Below are 14,801 nucleotides of genomic sequence, written 5' to 3'. Positions count from 1 at the left end.
TTACTGAGTCATCGACTCATTTTTGTTATTTATGTCTTTAAACAACCCCAAGTCAAAATATTTATGAAAATAAAGATGCAGAATGGGACTTGGCTCAGGGAAGCGTGACAGAGACCTAGATCATGTACAAAGATTTTAAGTTATGTTTTTAATACATAATTCAAGAAATTTTTAATAAATCTTCTGCATAAACTTTTATATTTTCAGTATATTCTTTTTTTATAAAGAATGATTTTATTTATTGTATAGAATCTTTTGTACTTAATGCTTCCATTAAAATAAAAGAAAATATTTTTAAAAAAAGTTTAGTAGCAGTACACCGGTTCTCTAGAATTTTTAAAAATGACATTGTTCTTACCATATGGAGCGGCATTAGTTGGAAGACAAGCAAACTGGCATTGGAAACCATCATTAATTTCTATACTATAGAAATTGAAAAGCATCAAAACCTCCTTAGTTATTGTGCATAAAAATGCTTCATACAATGTAAAGCTGTATATTTCTCGCATTGTACTATTTTGTCTAGAACTCAGATTTGGATAACCTTGGTGTTGGAATGGCAATGACTGGATTCTTCTTCTTGACAGAAAGATCGAAAGTTTCTGTAAAATCCATCTCTAAACCCTGCGGCAATTTCCACTCCAATGAATGAAAAAATGAAGCCAGCATATATTTAAGTGTTCTATCCCCTAGTGTAAGCCCCGCACACATTCTTCACCCTGACCCAAATGGAAAATACTTAAAATTGTTGCCTGAAAAATCAAATCTACCACAAGGATCATTTAGAAACCTCTCAGGTTTAAATTCCAATGGATTGTCCCAATACTTTGGGTCCCTTTGTATAGCCCAAACATGCAGCAAGATCTTAGAACCTTTGGGTACATGGTACCCTCCAACGATACTAGATTCGCTTGGAGTACGAGGTACTAGAAAAGGAACTGGCGGGTGCAAACGCAACGTCTCATTAATCACAACATCTAAATAATGTAATTTGAGCAAATGAGATTCTTCCACTAAGTTGTCAAACCCCACAATTTCTATTAATTCTTCATTGACTTTTCTCATTATCTCTAGATGCTTCATCAGTCTTGTCATCACCCATTCCGACATGATCATTATGGTATCGGTTGCAGCCACCACTATGTCCTATTTGAACATGGGTATGTTCATTAGCTGAATTAAAAATTGGAAAAAAGCAAAACCAAAAGAAACTTTGGATGTCTATATAAATTGTGCAACCGCCGCGTAATCGCTTTGAAAAAAATAAATAAAACATGGGACTAACGTAAAAAAAATTAATTTTTTAATAGTGGATCTCACTCACTTTCAAAGTGATTACGCGACATTTACACACTTCACGATTGTATGTAGAATTACTCTATATGTACATACCAAAAGCACGGCCTTGAGTTGGGTCATACTCATTGATGGTGCACCATCGTTTCGCTCCCTTAGTTCCAAGAGGACTTGCAAAAAGTCCTTTTGTCTTGTCTGAGTCGTTCCCTCTTCTTTGGACTTGGTCAAACTCTTTATATGTTTGTCAATGGCATATTCAAGTACTTCGTCAATGGTTTGGGAAATCCTCTTTGCTTTCCTTTTGATCCCTTGTAAATCAAAACTTGCTAAAGCCGGAAAAAGGTCTGAAACATTTGGTTTTCCTAGAAGGATCAATAATTCTGCAAAGATATGCTTAAACTCTGCTCCAAACTTAGCCCCTTCCTCTCCACGTAACGTGCCACCCCACAACATGTTCATGATGGCATTTATCACCGTTACAAACGCTACTTCCCCTAAATCTATGGGGGTGCCTTTTTTGTCATACACATTTCTAATGGTGTTCCTTACCTCTTCTTTTCGTAAAGCGAAGGTAGTATCAAGATTTGCTGGACTTAGCATCTCTCTCACACACATCTTCCGCAACATTTTCTAGTCAGGGGGGAAAAAGCAATATCGGCTCCACCATATGTGACAGCAAGTGTAGCTATGTTTGCATCACAGTTAGAAAATATTGCGTCTTGGTCACGAACAACTTCTTTAACTAGCGAGGGTGAGCTAATCACAATGCACAATTTATTTGCAAGCCAAACTTTATAGATAGGGCCATAGATCCCACCTAATTGCTCAAATTTCGTATGAAGTTCTGTACCTATAAATGGAAGGTACCTGACTATTGGCAAGCCACGGGGACCTGGTGGCAATGGAGGTATTGTAGTCTTTCTTTGTTTCTTGACAGCCCATAGCAACCATAACATTGCAAATATACCGATCGAAACAGTGAGAGTTGAGTTAGGTAATCTCTCGTCGCTAGCATAGGACCTCCACCATCCCATCGCAGAAGCTGCATTCAAGTGTTAGGCGACGTAAAAAAAGAAGGTCAAAATTAAGAATATGTATGTTATGTGTGTTGGTGGAAGCATGGCCCGGAAGGCAAGGAAGAAGATAGAACGAGACTTATCGGTAGAAGTTGAGCATATATAAATATTTTGTCATAGAGGATAGAAGTGTTAGATACTGTGTTTGGATATTGAGATGAGCTCAGTTCCATATGAATAGTAGTGAGTTGAGTAGTGGAGAGAGTTATGTAGGACCCATCTAAATTAAGTTAAGATGAGTTTAATACTTTTTATGAGAAATTAAAAAAGGCTTGGGTCCCACGTAAAAAAATGTGTTAAGTTGAAAAATGTTGTGGGTCCTATGTGTAAGGAGATTTTGAGTTGAAATGAGTTTAGTAATTTGAAAATTGAGTGTTTAAATGTTAGACTCAGTTTAAAATTAGACTGAATTCAGCTGAACTTAGTTAAATCTTGCAACCAAACATAACCTTTAAATAGTTTGTGGTGGTTTGGGCTACCTTGAATCGTCCATTTAATACCAAATTTGAATCTCTCTCCCAATTTGTTTTCTTATTTTCTTTACAACTTTCTACAAATTCTCGGAACCTGGACTACCTTTACAATGTAATATTGTAATATTATTCAACCCTACCAAAAAAATAAAAAAAAATTGTAATATTATTCAAATTAACTTTGAAATATTTTGTTTGGGTCTATTAATATTGGGTTGGATTTTTGTTTACTAGAGTTTAATTTGTATGAGTGTACTGTGTATATATAGATAACACGTGAATACTCAACCTTTTCATTATATTAAATAGATGATGTGCCGTAATTACCAGTATAACTTGTTTTATAAAATAAGCATGCATGTGCCTAAAAAAACATTATTATGTTGAATTAACACAAACAAACTTATAGCAACCCATTTTGTATTCAAAAGTAGATCAGCAACAAAATCAATTTGAAGATTGATGCCCATAACCAAAATTAATTAGTACACATTTCCAACTACTTCTCAACACTTATCTAAATATCCAAGCAAAATGGAATTGGGATCCCATAAAACTCATCTAAATGAACAAATAAATAAATTAAAAATTAAAAAAAAAAAAGAATACTAACCTGGTCTTAGAGCTTTATTTTATAATTTAAAAAAGAGTTTTGCTACACAACCTCCACCACGATCCACACTCCACACCCCACATTTTTTTAATTTTTTAATATTTTTTTTTGAGTTTATTCTTTTTAAATTATTTCAAATTTTCTATTCATTATTCATATAATAAATATTTAATAAAAGAAAAAAATAATAAAAATTAAAAAAAAATGTGGAGTGTAGAGTATGAGGAAGTTGTGAAGATTTATTCTTTAAAAAATAATTAATTATATGTGATAAGTAAATATGTTACTGTTCAGATCACTGTTCACATGATATTTTATCATTAGTGATTGCAAAAGGATATCAAATACAAATATAGCATAAGAAAACAAGCCAATTAAAGGATAATGAGATTTGAGGAAATACTTTAATTTAGAACTGAAAAATGAAGATCAGACTTACTAGTTGGAACTACTTTGGATGATTAAAGTCACAGCTAGCGCTTCTTTGAGAACATGAGTTTTACAAATATAAAGAGGAGTTTTTAGAATTCTGCACAACTCATGCATTTTGAGCACGCACGCCTTCGTTCTTTTATATATATATATATATATATATATAGAGAGAGAGAGAGAGAGAGAGAGCCTGAAGTCTTTGATACGTACATCATCAATGATGTATATGTGCGTGCCAAACTACGCACAGTAGTTGCATTCTCAATCGCAGATAATATTGAAAAAAACCCATGAAGTACAAACCATTATTTTTCCCTGAATTACATGATCAACTCAAAACGGCATGTAGTCGATTTAGTGAACTAGAAAGTTTTTCATTAAATAATCCAGTACCCGTTTAAGTACGTTTAGCTAGATTGATATATTGGTGAAAATAACACATATATAGTACTTTTCCAATTATATATACAGAAAAAGATATTATAACCAAAAGATGACAAATCATATATATTTTTATTATTTAATATTATCTTTAATGTGATAGAACGTAAACGTTGGCCCCTGGAAAAATACATATATAATATATGTGTTTTGCTATACATCAGTTATTAATTATGACCCTCACATAAACTTTATACCTGACAATTTTATTTTTTTGTTATCATAGGGTCGGGTGTGGAGTATTGTGAGTCAGTAATAAATAGTAATTGATGAGAAGAATTATTCATATAAATATTATATAAATATATATATATATATATATTTATTAGCTAGATTCATTCTTTTTTCTCCTTAAATTTACGTCTAACGAACATGCAAAAAGTCATGTTTCTCTCAAGAAGGACGATAATAGAGCCATCGAACCGGCCCAACCAGCAACTGCTTCTTCACCCAAATTTTTTCTGTTGCTAATTTGGTTCTTGCATGTGGATCCGGCCTGTCTCATGTTTTTATAAATTTCTCTGATTGATTAATATTATAAGGTATTAAGAAAGTGAATTATCCACCATTTTATAAAGAGAAATTAAAAGAAGGTAAGATAAAATTAAAAAGAAATGTTTTTTTTTAAATTAAAAAAATGTCGAGAACGTGATCATGCTTTGAATGTGATAGTCTTTCTCTGTGTTGGCAACAGTCTTTGTTCGTGCATGGTTAATTTGAATGTTCATATGTTTTTTCCTTGTGATGAGGAGACGAGATGCATGCATATTACAAAAAAAATTATTTATTTGTGACAAGTTATTTCTTGTAAAAATAATTATTTTATGTTAAAATTAGTATATTTTTATCATAAATAGTTATTCTCGTCGCAAATAATCCGTCATAAATATTTTTTATTTTTTATTTTTTGTAATGGCACCACCGCCATTATTTCTCTAGCTAACATCAATATCCTCGCTCGTGAAATATAATAATTTCTCCGCCATCGTCCTGATCTTTCAAATAACTTTAAAATAAATTAAAATTTTAATCATAAATTGTGTGTAAAAATTGTATATTGACGTATGTATAGCATTTTTCATTATTATATATACATACCATCACAGCAACTGGATGAAAAAATAGTAGGGATCATAATGACAGTGGACAAATCAATCCAATGAATGGAAAAAGTACAGAATTCGTAGAATGTGCAAGGCCGATATTTGAAATGTTGGGTACGTATTTTTCTGGAATAAATTGTTGGACTAATGGAATTACAGAGAAAAATGTGAACAAACCAAACAGCAGAAACTCATAAGAGGTATTTATATGACTGAATCGTTTTTTTCTTTTGATTATATATATATATATATATTTATTCTCAATTCTGTACATATGTTTATTGTGCTATACAAGGCGGTGGCCTATATATAGGAGGCTAAAGACTATACAAGAGCATTTATAAACTAATGTGGGACTCACAAAACACATACACTAACAACCTCCCTCAAACTCAAGGCAAGGTGGATGAAAAAACACATTGAGGTTGTCAACCAAATAACGAAACCTAGCCGTAGAATGAGACTTGGTAAAGATGTCGGCAAGTTGATCTTGAGAGGAGTCAGAGAGTAACTGAAGAAAACTCTGTAGCAATTGATGAAGAACGAGATGACAATCAATTTCAATATGCTTGATCCGCTCATGAAACACATTATTATGAGCAATCTAGATTGTGCTATGATTGTCACAATAAAGAGAAGTGGCAGAGGTGAGAGGTACACATAAATCCTGCAGTAACCATCGGAGCTAAAGGAGTTCAGTTGTGGTGTCTACCAGGGCACGATACTCGGTCTCGGTGCAAGAGACAACAGCCTGTTTCTTGCTATGCCAAGAGATCAATGAGGAACCAAGAAGGCAATAGTAACATGTGGTGAAATGGCGATCAATGGGATCACCTACCCATTTAGCATTAGAGTATGTTCGAAGAACTAGTGGAGACTAAGCAGAGAAGTGCAGACCATGGAAGAGAGTGCCCTTAATATATCGAAGAATGTGTAGGATAGCATAGTGGGCTATTTGAGAGGCAGACATTAACTGGGTTACCTTATGTACAACATAAGAAATTTCTAGATGAGTGACGGTAGGGTAAACCAAGCTGCCAACCAATTGGCGATAAAGTGTGAAGTCAGATAATAATTCTCCACTCGAGGGTGTCAGATGTGCATGAAGCTCGATGGGTGTATCAACAACCTTGCTGTCTGTAAGGCCAACTCGAGACAAACGATCAGAGACATACTTGGCTTGGGTTAGTTAGAATTCATCTGCTGAGGAACTGATCTCCAAGCAGAGAAAATAACCAAGGTGACCAAGATCTTTTATCTCAAATTGCTAATTGAGGAAGTCCTTAAATTCTTGAATGCTATTAAGATAATCACCAGTAATAATCATGTCATCCACATATAGGAGTAGCATAATGAGACTTCTGTCAGAATGGCAAATGAAGAGGGCCAAGTTATAAGAACTAAGGGAGTAGCCCAAGCAAGAAACTGTAGAGGTGAATTTCATAAACCATGCGCGAGAGGCTTGCTTAAGGCCATAGAGATCACGGCGGAGGCAGCAGACCTTGGCTGGTGGATAAAAGAGACCAGACAGAGGCTGCATATAGACCTCTTCACTCAAATCGCCATTCAAGAAGGCATTTTTTATATCCAACTGAAAGAGCTTCCACTGACAAGAGGCCGCAACAACCAAGAGTGCGAAAAGAGGAGAGACAGGCAACTGGGGCAAATCTTCATAGTCAATACCATATTTCTGTGTGAAATCTTTGGCAACAAGGCGAGCTTTATACCTCTCAATAAAACCATTTGAGCGAGTCTTGATCTTATAGACCCACTTACAACCAATCACAGACTTTCCAGGAGGCAAATCAACCAGATCCCATGTATGGCTCTTAGATAATGTATCAAGTTCATCAGTCATTATATCCTGCCATTAAGGATTAGTGGATGCCTCATGATAGGAGTGAGGCTTGTGCAAATTAGCAAGAGTAGTGTAATAATGGAAATCATATAGATGAGTAGGAAGAGATCTTACCCCGAGAAGAACGGCGAAGGGAAAGGTCAGGTGTGTGATCCGCAGGCGGTGCAGGTTCAGGGATTGCAGCCGAAGAGGAAGGCAGCTCAAGAGAGAGAGATCCTGACCTAGGAGTGTCCAAAGAGTGAGTAGGTGGAATGCATAGAACATTGGGTATGGACAGAATCGAAGAATGATTGGATTGCTCATCTGGAAAAAGCTCTAAGGCAAAGGATTGAGAAATAGAAGGACTAAAAGTAGATATCTCAGTAAATAGGTGATGTTCCCAAAACACAACATGATGGGAAATGCGGAAGTGATGAGCAATGAGATCATAATACCAATAGCCTTTCTGAGTCTTGTTGTAACCAAGAAAGCAACAAAGGCAAGAACGTTGCTCCAACTTTGTATGTTCATGAGACTGAAGAAGGACAAAGCAAGCAGAACCAAAGAAACGAAGGTGTTGATAGTCAAGGGAGATCCAAACAGACACTCACATGGAGACTAATTTGAGATGAGTAGACTTGAGAGGTGGTTAATGGTATGAACTGCAGTAAGGGTAGCTTCATCCCAGAATGGGGTAAGGACTTTAGCATAGAGAGAAAAGTCTGAACTATGTCAAGGATATAACAAAGCTTTTGTTTGGCTCGTCCATTCTGCTAAGAGGTGCCTGCACAGGAGGTTTGATGGATAGTGCCATATGTTTGTAAGATACTTTGAAAAGCAGATTGTTTGTATTCAAGTGAATTGTCAGATCGAAAAATTTTGATACATTTAGAAAATTGGGTTTCAATCATTTTTACAAAGTTACAATAAATATGCAATACTTCAGAATGAGAGTGCATGAGATAAACCAAACTGTAACGAGTGAAATCATCAATAAATATAACAAAGTAACGAAATCCACCGATACTAGTTACAGGGGTAGGTCCTCAAACATCAAAGTGTATTAAATCAAAAATACTAGAAGCCAACGATTCACTACTATGAAAAGGCAAAGTAGGTTGTTTGCCTAACTGACAAGAAACACAATCAAATGTATATTGGGACACAACCTAAAAGACCTCGAGAAACTAACTGTTATATTCAGGAAGAGGATGCATGACCAAGTTGAGACTGCCAGAGGGTGAAGAAAGGAGAAACATATGTGATAGCAGAAACACCAATGGATGGACTAGGAGGAATTGAGAGAAGATACAAAGTGCTCATTGGAAACATACGCTCCACTCTAGGGCCTATCCCGTCCGTGGATCCTGCATAGTACAACTAGAGTATTAAAAAATAACACAATAGCCAAGTTGAGCCAATTGCCCCACAAACATCAAGTTATAAGAGAGTTTAGGATTATGAAACACTTCAGAAATAGAAATGTTGGATGTAGAGATAGAGCCTATACTAGGAGGAAGCATAATGGATCCATTGGCAATGTGTATAGCAAGTGGTGGATGTGCAGAATGCATTTTGGAGAACAAAGATGATGAGGGTGTCATATGATTGTGATGGACAGAATCCATAAGCCAAGAGAGAGACTTACCAGGCATAACAGAAAGAGCAAAGGAGGATAATGCATTACCAAACCGGATTAGGACCTATTGGGGGTAATTGTATCAAGCCCAAGATGCACCAAGCCTAGTCCATCATAAAGCTCCATCAGGAAGCAAGAGAGAAAAAAAAAGGAAGTGACAGGTCTAAAAAGCAAAAGTTGAGGGAGTAAAGCAAGTCAGACACGTAAAGAAGGAAGTGAGATAAAGTTGAACTTCTCACCAACCACTAACAGGGCCTTAATAAAAGGGATCTAATCGGATGAAATAAGGGAGTTCACCTGGAAGAAGGGATCATCTTCAACCTCACGATGAGAACTCCAGAGAGATATTATCTTCTTCAAGCTAAAGAGGTATCAGACCTCCATTGCACAGAGAGAAGCGATAGGTCATGAGAGACTGTAGAATACTCTTATTATAGTGACTTTACCCTCCAAACGACCAGTGGACGTAAACCTTATGCCGAACTACTTAAATCCGTGTCTCATTATCTATTTACATTTCCTGTATTATTATTCTATTTACTGCTTTTGATGGGAATCGGGTTCATATCAGCTTTGGATGTACATATGGGCACCGTACCGACACCCTAAACCACCATTGTGGGCTCCAACCACATCGTTGAGGTCAAAATCGTACATCGTGGGTTTGAAATAACTCTTTCGTCCGTTCCAACCTGTTATGCAATTTTTGCACTAAGACTACCCATTATGTTTGGGTCAAGTTTTTTAGATGATTGAATACATAGAACTTTTAACTAAATGAAATAAATTGGGAAGTTAGGATTCCTTTGCTCTCATATCGTATTAAATCACTGCTTAAATAGACAAGTTTAAGCTAAGGAGTTAAATTTTAAATTATTTTTTAAGAAGTGAGATGAGATAAGAAATTATAAGATTTCTATGAATAGTATAAAGATGATTTGAGTTAAAATGTTTGAGTTGGTTTTGTAAAAGCTTGTGGGTACGATATGTTTGAATGTAAATGTGAGATGAGATAATTTTAATTTTTTATGGAGAAGAGAAATTAGATCGGTCCCATCAATAATTGGAAAGTATATTTAATGATTGATGAATATTTTTTAATATATTTATTTTGAAAATTTCCAGCGATAACTTTTTCCCAAATTGATTAATTTCAATAATTCCAAAATAGTTGATTTATTTCTGCAATAATTTTGTTAAAAAAAAACTTGACTTCGTATAAACCAATACAATGCACAGGTTATGGAGTTGGGTTTTGTGGTTCGGATAGTCCTAGTCGGCCAGCCAACATTTACTGTTGGGTGTATCGTTAGTACATTTTTAAAAAAAAAAAAAATCTTCATTTACTTTTCAATATTCTTTTAATATTTTTAATCATTAAGAAAAAAAATACATAATTTTATTAATAATTATTTCTTTAACTATTAAATAATAAATAAATAAAATATTCGAACTGTAACTTTGAATACCTCCACTAACATTTTCCAAATTCTTATTGCTGTTCATTTTGTTGTTATCGGGGGTATCCTTGGTGCTTCAGAAAGTTCAAAGTCAATCAAGCCTCTGATCAGAGCCTCAGACCCAGAGGAAATTCCTATCTTTCTAGGAGTCCGTTGCATGGTGCGTGTAGATAACTTGAGACCCACAATAAAAAATAAAAAATAAAAATCAATTTTTGATGATGGATCTATCACTAACTCTAAGGCTGTGTTCCGTTAGTGATGTAGTCTCATATCACTTTAATATTATTTATAAACAGTTTATTATTATTTATAAATTAATTAACTTTTTACTATTATTTATAGATTTTTCATCTTATATGTATAAACAAACGAGGTCTAAGTGATAATAATTTTTTTCAAATTTAAAAATAAAAAGTTGTTTATAAAATACCGAAGTCTCCAAAAAAATGAAAAACAGCTACGATGCTTTTCTTTTGTCCTAAAAAAATAGATGCATAAATTATTTTTTCAAATAGTTTCTTAGAGACTACCGTACGTTCGTGTTTATTGTATTATTAATTTGATAGAAAATGAACCAGTGTTACTTTTCTCATGAATCAATCCTCATCCATGTATCTTGGAATATATTAGGTGAGGAACATCTTCCAATTGGGCCATCCACCTTTCAATTCCTATTGCGCGAATTGGGTTCTCAAATATCATGCATGTATGAAATAATATTGGGAGAAGCTACTGTTTGGTAGCAGCCACTTTACACATTCTATATGGCATTATTCCAGCCATCTATCTAGAGAGAAGAAGTTAATGGATTGTAGTGTGTGTATTGTGTGCACCACTACAGTAAATACTATATAGCACTACTCTGCATGTATTATGCGCCGATCGATTTCCATTACTGGGCACTTGAGGCATAATTGATATGATCTTTGACTCCGGATGTCGTACGACCATATATATATATATATATATATATAATATATTAATCAAATGGTAATTAGAATGTAATTAACTTGAAAAAAACTTTAATTTGGACCTTAAATATAACGAAAAGCTTTCATGCATACTATTGAATCTTAGATATCCAAACAAAAAAAAAAAAAAAAAACAGATTATATTTTAATAAATGAAATTCTTGCACAAGTTTATTCAAATATGCTTATGTAATTTTTTCATTTACTCTAAAAACAAAAAAAACAAAAAATTGAATCTTAGATCTCGTTTGTTCATAAATCATCGATCGCTTGATATAGTTCTTCCTCTTCTTCGTCTTGTTAACTCTGTCGAGTCGTCTCCCACATCTTTTTTTCGTGTCGGAGATCAGTTCTGTATAGTAGTACTCGTTATCTAATAAACATGCATGATCTTGGTTGATTTAACATTTTGGAAGATCACTAGGGGGTGGTAGAAGTGATTGATTAGATCCTTTGCCATTGTCCACCAAGAATGCCATCTTAAGCCCCCATGTTGTGTGCACCTCCAAATGGCAATGCATAAACCAAACTCCTACACAATTAATGTATATGCAAGAGATCATGAATAGATTATATCAAAGTATATATCAAGATAGAAGTCGATCGAATAAATGTGTTACCTGGATTATCTGCACGAAATCTGATTGCTACCCACCCACCAGATGGCACACCAATTGTGTTTCTCTCAACAGGATCGATAAGATTAAAGTTTTTTGGATCCTTGTTTGGGTTATAATTACCTAGTCCCCTACCAACGGCAAAGAAATTAAACCCGTGAAGATGGACTGGATGGTTCTCAGGGGCAATGATTCCAGTGTCTTGCAATACAAGTTCAACCGTAGAGTTGTAAGATAATCTATAAACCTTTGTACCACTATTCGTCTGTAAACTTGATGGTGGGGTTCCTGTATAGTTGAATACATGTGGTGGGTTACCGGGAAAATCAGTGGTGAACACTCCACCCATGTTGAAGTAATGTGCTTGAAGTAAGGCAGTGGTAGGCATAACAAATGTGACATTGTTTATACTGGCCACCACTCGGCTTCCATTCCCAGCTTTGCAAGTCGGACATGGGTTGATTCCTAGCCCAACAGTGAAGTAAAGTTTGTGATCAACTTTCAATGGGACTTGCGCAGGATATGTTTTCGAATTAAGGCTTCGTAGGGATTTTATGAATTTGTTTGCAACTGCAGTGGCATTTTGTGGAGGTGGGCTGGTAAGAGTTGTAGGAGCACTGGAAAGCGTGCCAGAATAGTGTAGAGTGGCTGTTGCAGTGAGGTTATCGACAGCAATGGGAGAGTCCATGAATGGAGAGGCAGCTACCAAGTACTTTCCAGAGTTTTGATCAGCTGTTATAAGGGCATTAGTTGTTTGGCCAGGGGCTATCACGATGGTGTCAAGCTTTACCGGTTTCACATAGGTAGCATCCACTTCCACTATGGTAAGCTGGTGTCCTGCAATCTTGAAGAACAGCTCCTCATTGAGCGCAGCATTGATTATGCGTAGCAAGTAAGTCTTGCCACTTTGGACTGGCAATGTGAACCCAGCTGGACATGATTAAGACAAGTTACAAAATCACTCTTAAAATGCATCTTATAATTTATTTGAAAGAAAGTTGTAAAGTTATCATTTTTCTCTTTGTTAAATACCTTGTGTGGAACAATTGGAAATCGGCCCTGGATGGCCGTTAATGGTATGAGCATCTGAGACGTTTGGCGCTATTCCACCCTGAATAGCTTTGTTGATCACAGCTTCAGTGTCTGACTTCCACCATTCAGCTGCGATTTATATATGTAAAAGACAAAACAAAACAAAAATCCAAAGGCAATAAAGAGTTATTGTACGAACTATATATACTTCCAAATCAAACACATATTTAGTAGATCGACAAAATGGGTGTATTTTTTTGACCTCACCTAATACAACGACAACTTCTTTGTGGGGTTTTGGGAAGGGATATGGCACGCCACGCTTAGGCAAGATGACCAAGCCACCATGGACCGTCGCCCTTAGCCAAAGAATGTGTGCATGCCAAAGAAGTGTGCCCCGCTGGCCGGTGAGAGTGAAGTTGTACACATAGCTTTGTCCTGGCTGGATTGGGCATTGGGTAATGTATGCTGGCCCATCAGACCAACCTGTTCGGATTTGCCTAACACCATGCCTGCCAAATTACAATTAGAAAATTTGAATGTGGTTAAGCATATATATATATATATATATATATATATTTGATTACAACTGATGAAGATCTAGGGATATTTAGCTAGGTAGCTAACCAGTGGATGGTAACATTGTATTTGACATGGTTGACAACTTTCACAAGCACATTGTCGTCTTCCCTGGCATAGAGTGTAGGTCCTGGGAACTGGCCATTGACGGTGACAATGGGCTTGGTTGAACATAGTCTGGTGGTCTTCCTCATTACCACCTTCACACATTACCCACAAGGAAAGAAAATAAACTCTTTAATTAGACTCAATTCTAAATAAAAGGGAAGTGCATGATTTAAGACTTCAGCTTCTAAAAGTATTTCATTTTTACTTTCAAGTAGCTGGATTGCCTAAATGATGAAAGACCTTAGCTTTCTAGAGTATTTTTATTCAAAACAAAATGCTTTGGAAACATGATTTCAAGAGAAAGTGATCAAGACAGGTGAAGAAAGAAGAAAGATTAATGAATAATGAATTCATGCAGAGGAACACTCTCAATAGATATATAGTAGTTTTATCCGACCACATTCATGATGGCCGGGAAACCTATCTACGTAGTTCAATCATGGCTGAGCTGCAACACGTACAACTAACTCCACGGCACCAAAACCAATGCATGCCAATCTTATTTAGAGTGAATGAAGGATCAACAATTAATACATGAACTTACATCAAACTTGTAATGGCGAACCCTGCACTCGATCAAAGCAGGAAAAAGGCACACCAAAAGAGCTAAAAACCGAACCCAAGAATCCATTTCTCAGTACGGTAGTACTTTGTCCGGCCTCTCAATGTCTGATAACTCAGCTTATTTTTGGTTCTAGTTCTTTCTTTCCAGCTTGTTGCAGTCATGGAAAGACAGGCCAACGACGCTCCCTTATAAAGTGGGAGAAGAGGCTGCATTGCTCTGCTCCAACGTCGTTTTTCCTTGGTTAGGTGAACCAAGGAATTCTTGATTAACAAGACAGACAATAAGACCGGGGGGCTTCCTCTGATCATGTCGTGAATGTTACATTAAGTTCTACTTTGGAATATATACGCTAGCTAGTTTGTTAAGCTCGCTTTATAAATCTACTCTATTATAATAAATAACTATCTAACTGTGAATAGTAATCTATGTTATTTTTCTGTTAACTTTTCTTATTTTTCCGTTAAGTCTTAACAAGTGGTGTTTTATCAAAAGGCCTTTAAAATCTTTGATCATTTGACGTGTAGCTCATTTGTAGAATTTAATAAAGAATCATGTT

General features: G+C 35.6%; 1 protein-coding gene and 1 pseudogene across 1 annotated transcript; both read right to left on the bottom strand.

Moving 5' to 3' along the window:
- Positions 1-437: 437 nt before the first annotated feature.
- LOC121267344 lies at positions 438-2,549 on the bottom strand (annotated as a pseudogene).
- An 8,943-nt stretch (positions 2,550-11,492) lies between these two features.
- LOC121267343 (laccase-4-like) lies at positions 11,493-14,414 on the bottom strand. Its single transcript, XM_041171206.1, has 6 exons — positions 14,225-14,414; positions 13,621-13,772; positions 13,261-13,505; positions 12,994-13,122; positions 11,965-12,891; positions 11,493-11,876 (listed from the first exon to the last, which is right to left on the bottom strand). Exons 1-6 carry the CDS (start codon positions 14,309-14,311, stop codon positions 11,746-11,748), a joined length of 1,671 nt encoding a protein of 556 aa, XP_041027140.1. The 5' UTR covers positions 14,312-14,414; the 3' UTR covers positions 11,493-11,745.
- Between the last annotated feature and the right edge of the window lie 387 nt (positions 14,415-14,801).

Source organism: Juglans microcarpa x Juglans regia, chromosome 5S (genome assembly GCF_004785595.1).
Source record: "Juglans microcarpa x Juglans regia isolate MS1-56 chromosome 5S, Jm3101_v1.0, whole genome shotgun sequence".
In the NCBI taxonomy this organism is placed as follows: Eukaryota; Viridiplantae; Streptophyta; class Magnoliopsida; order Fagales; family Juglandaceae; genus Juglans; species Juglans microcarpa x Juglans regia.
This window is presented reverse-complemented; position numbering and strand designations above follow the sequence as displayed.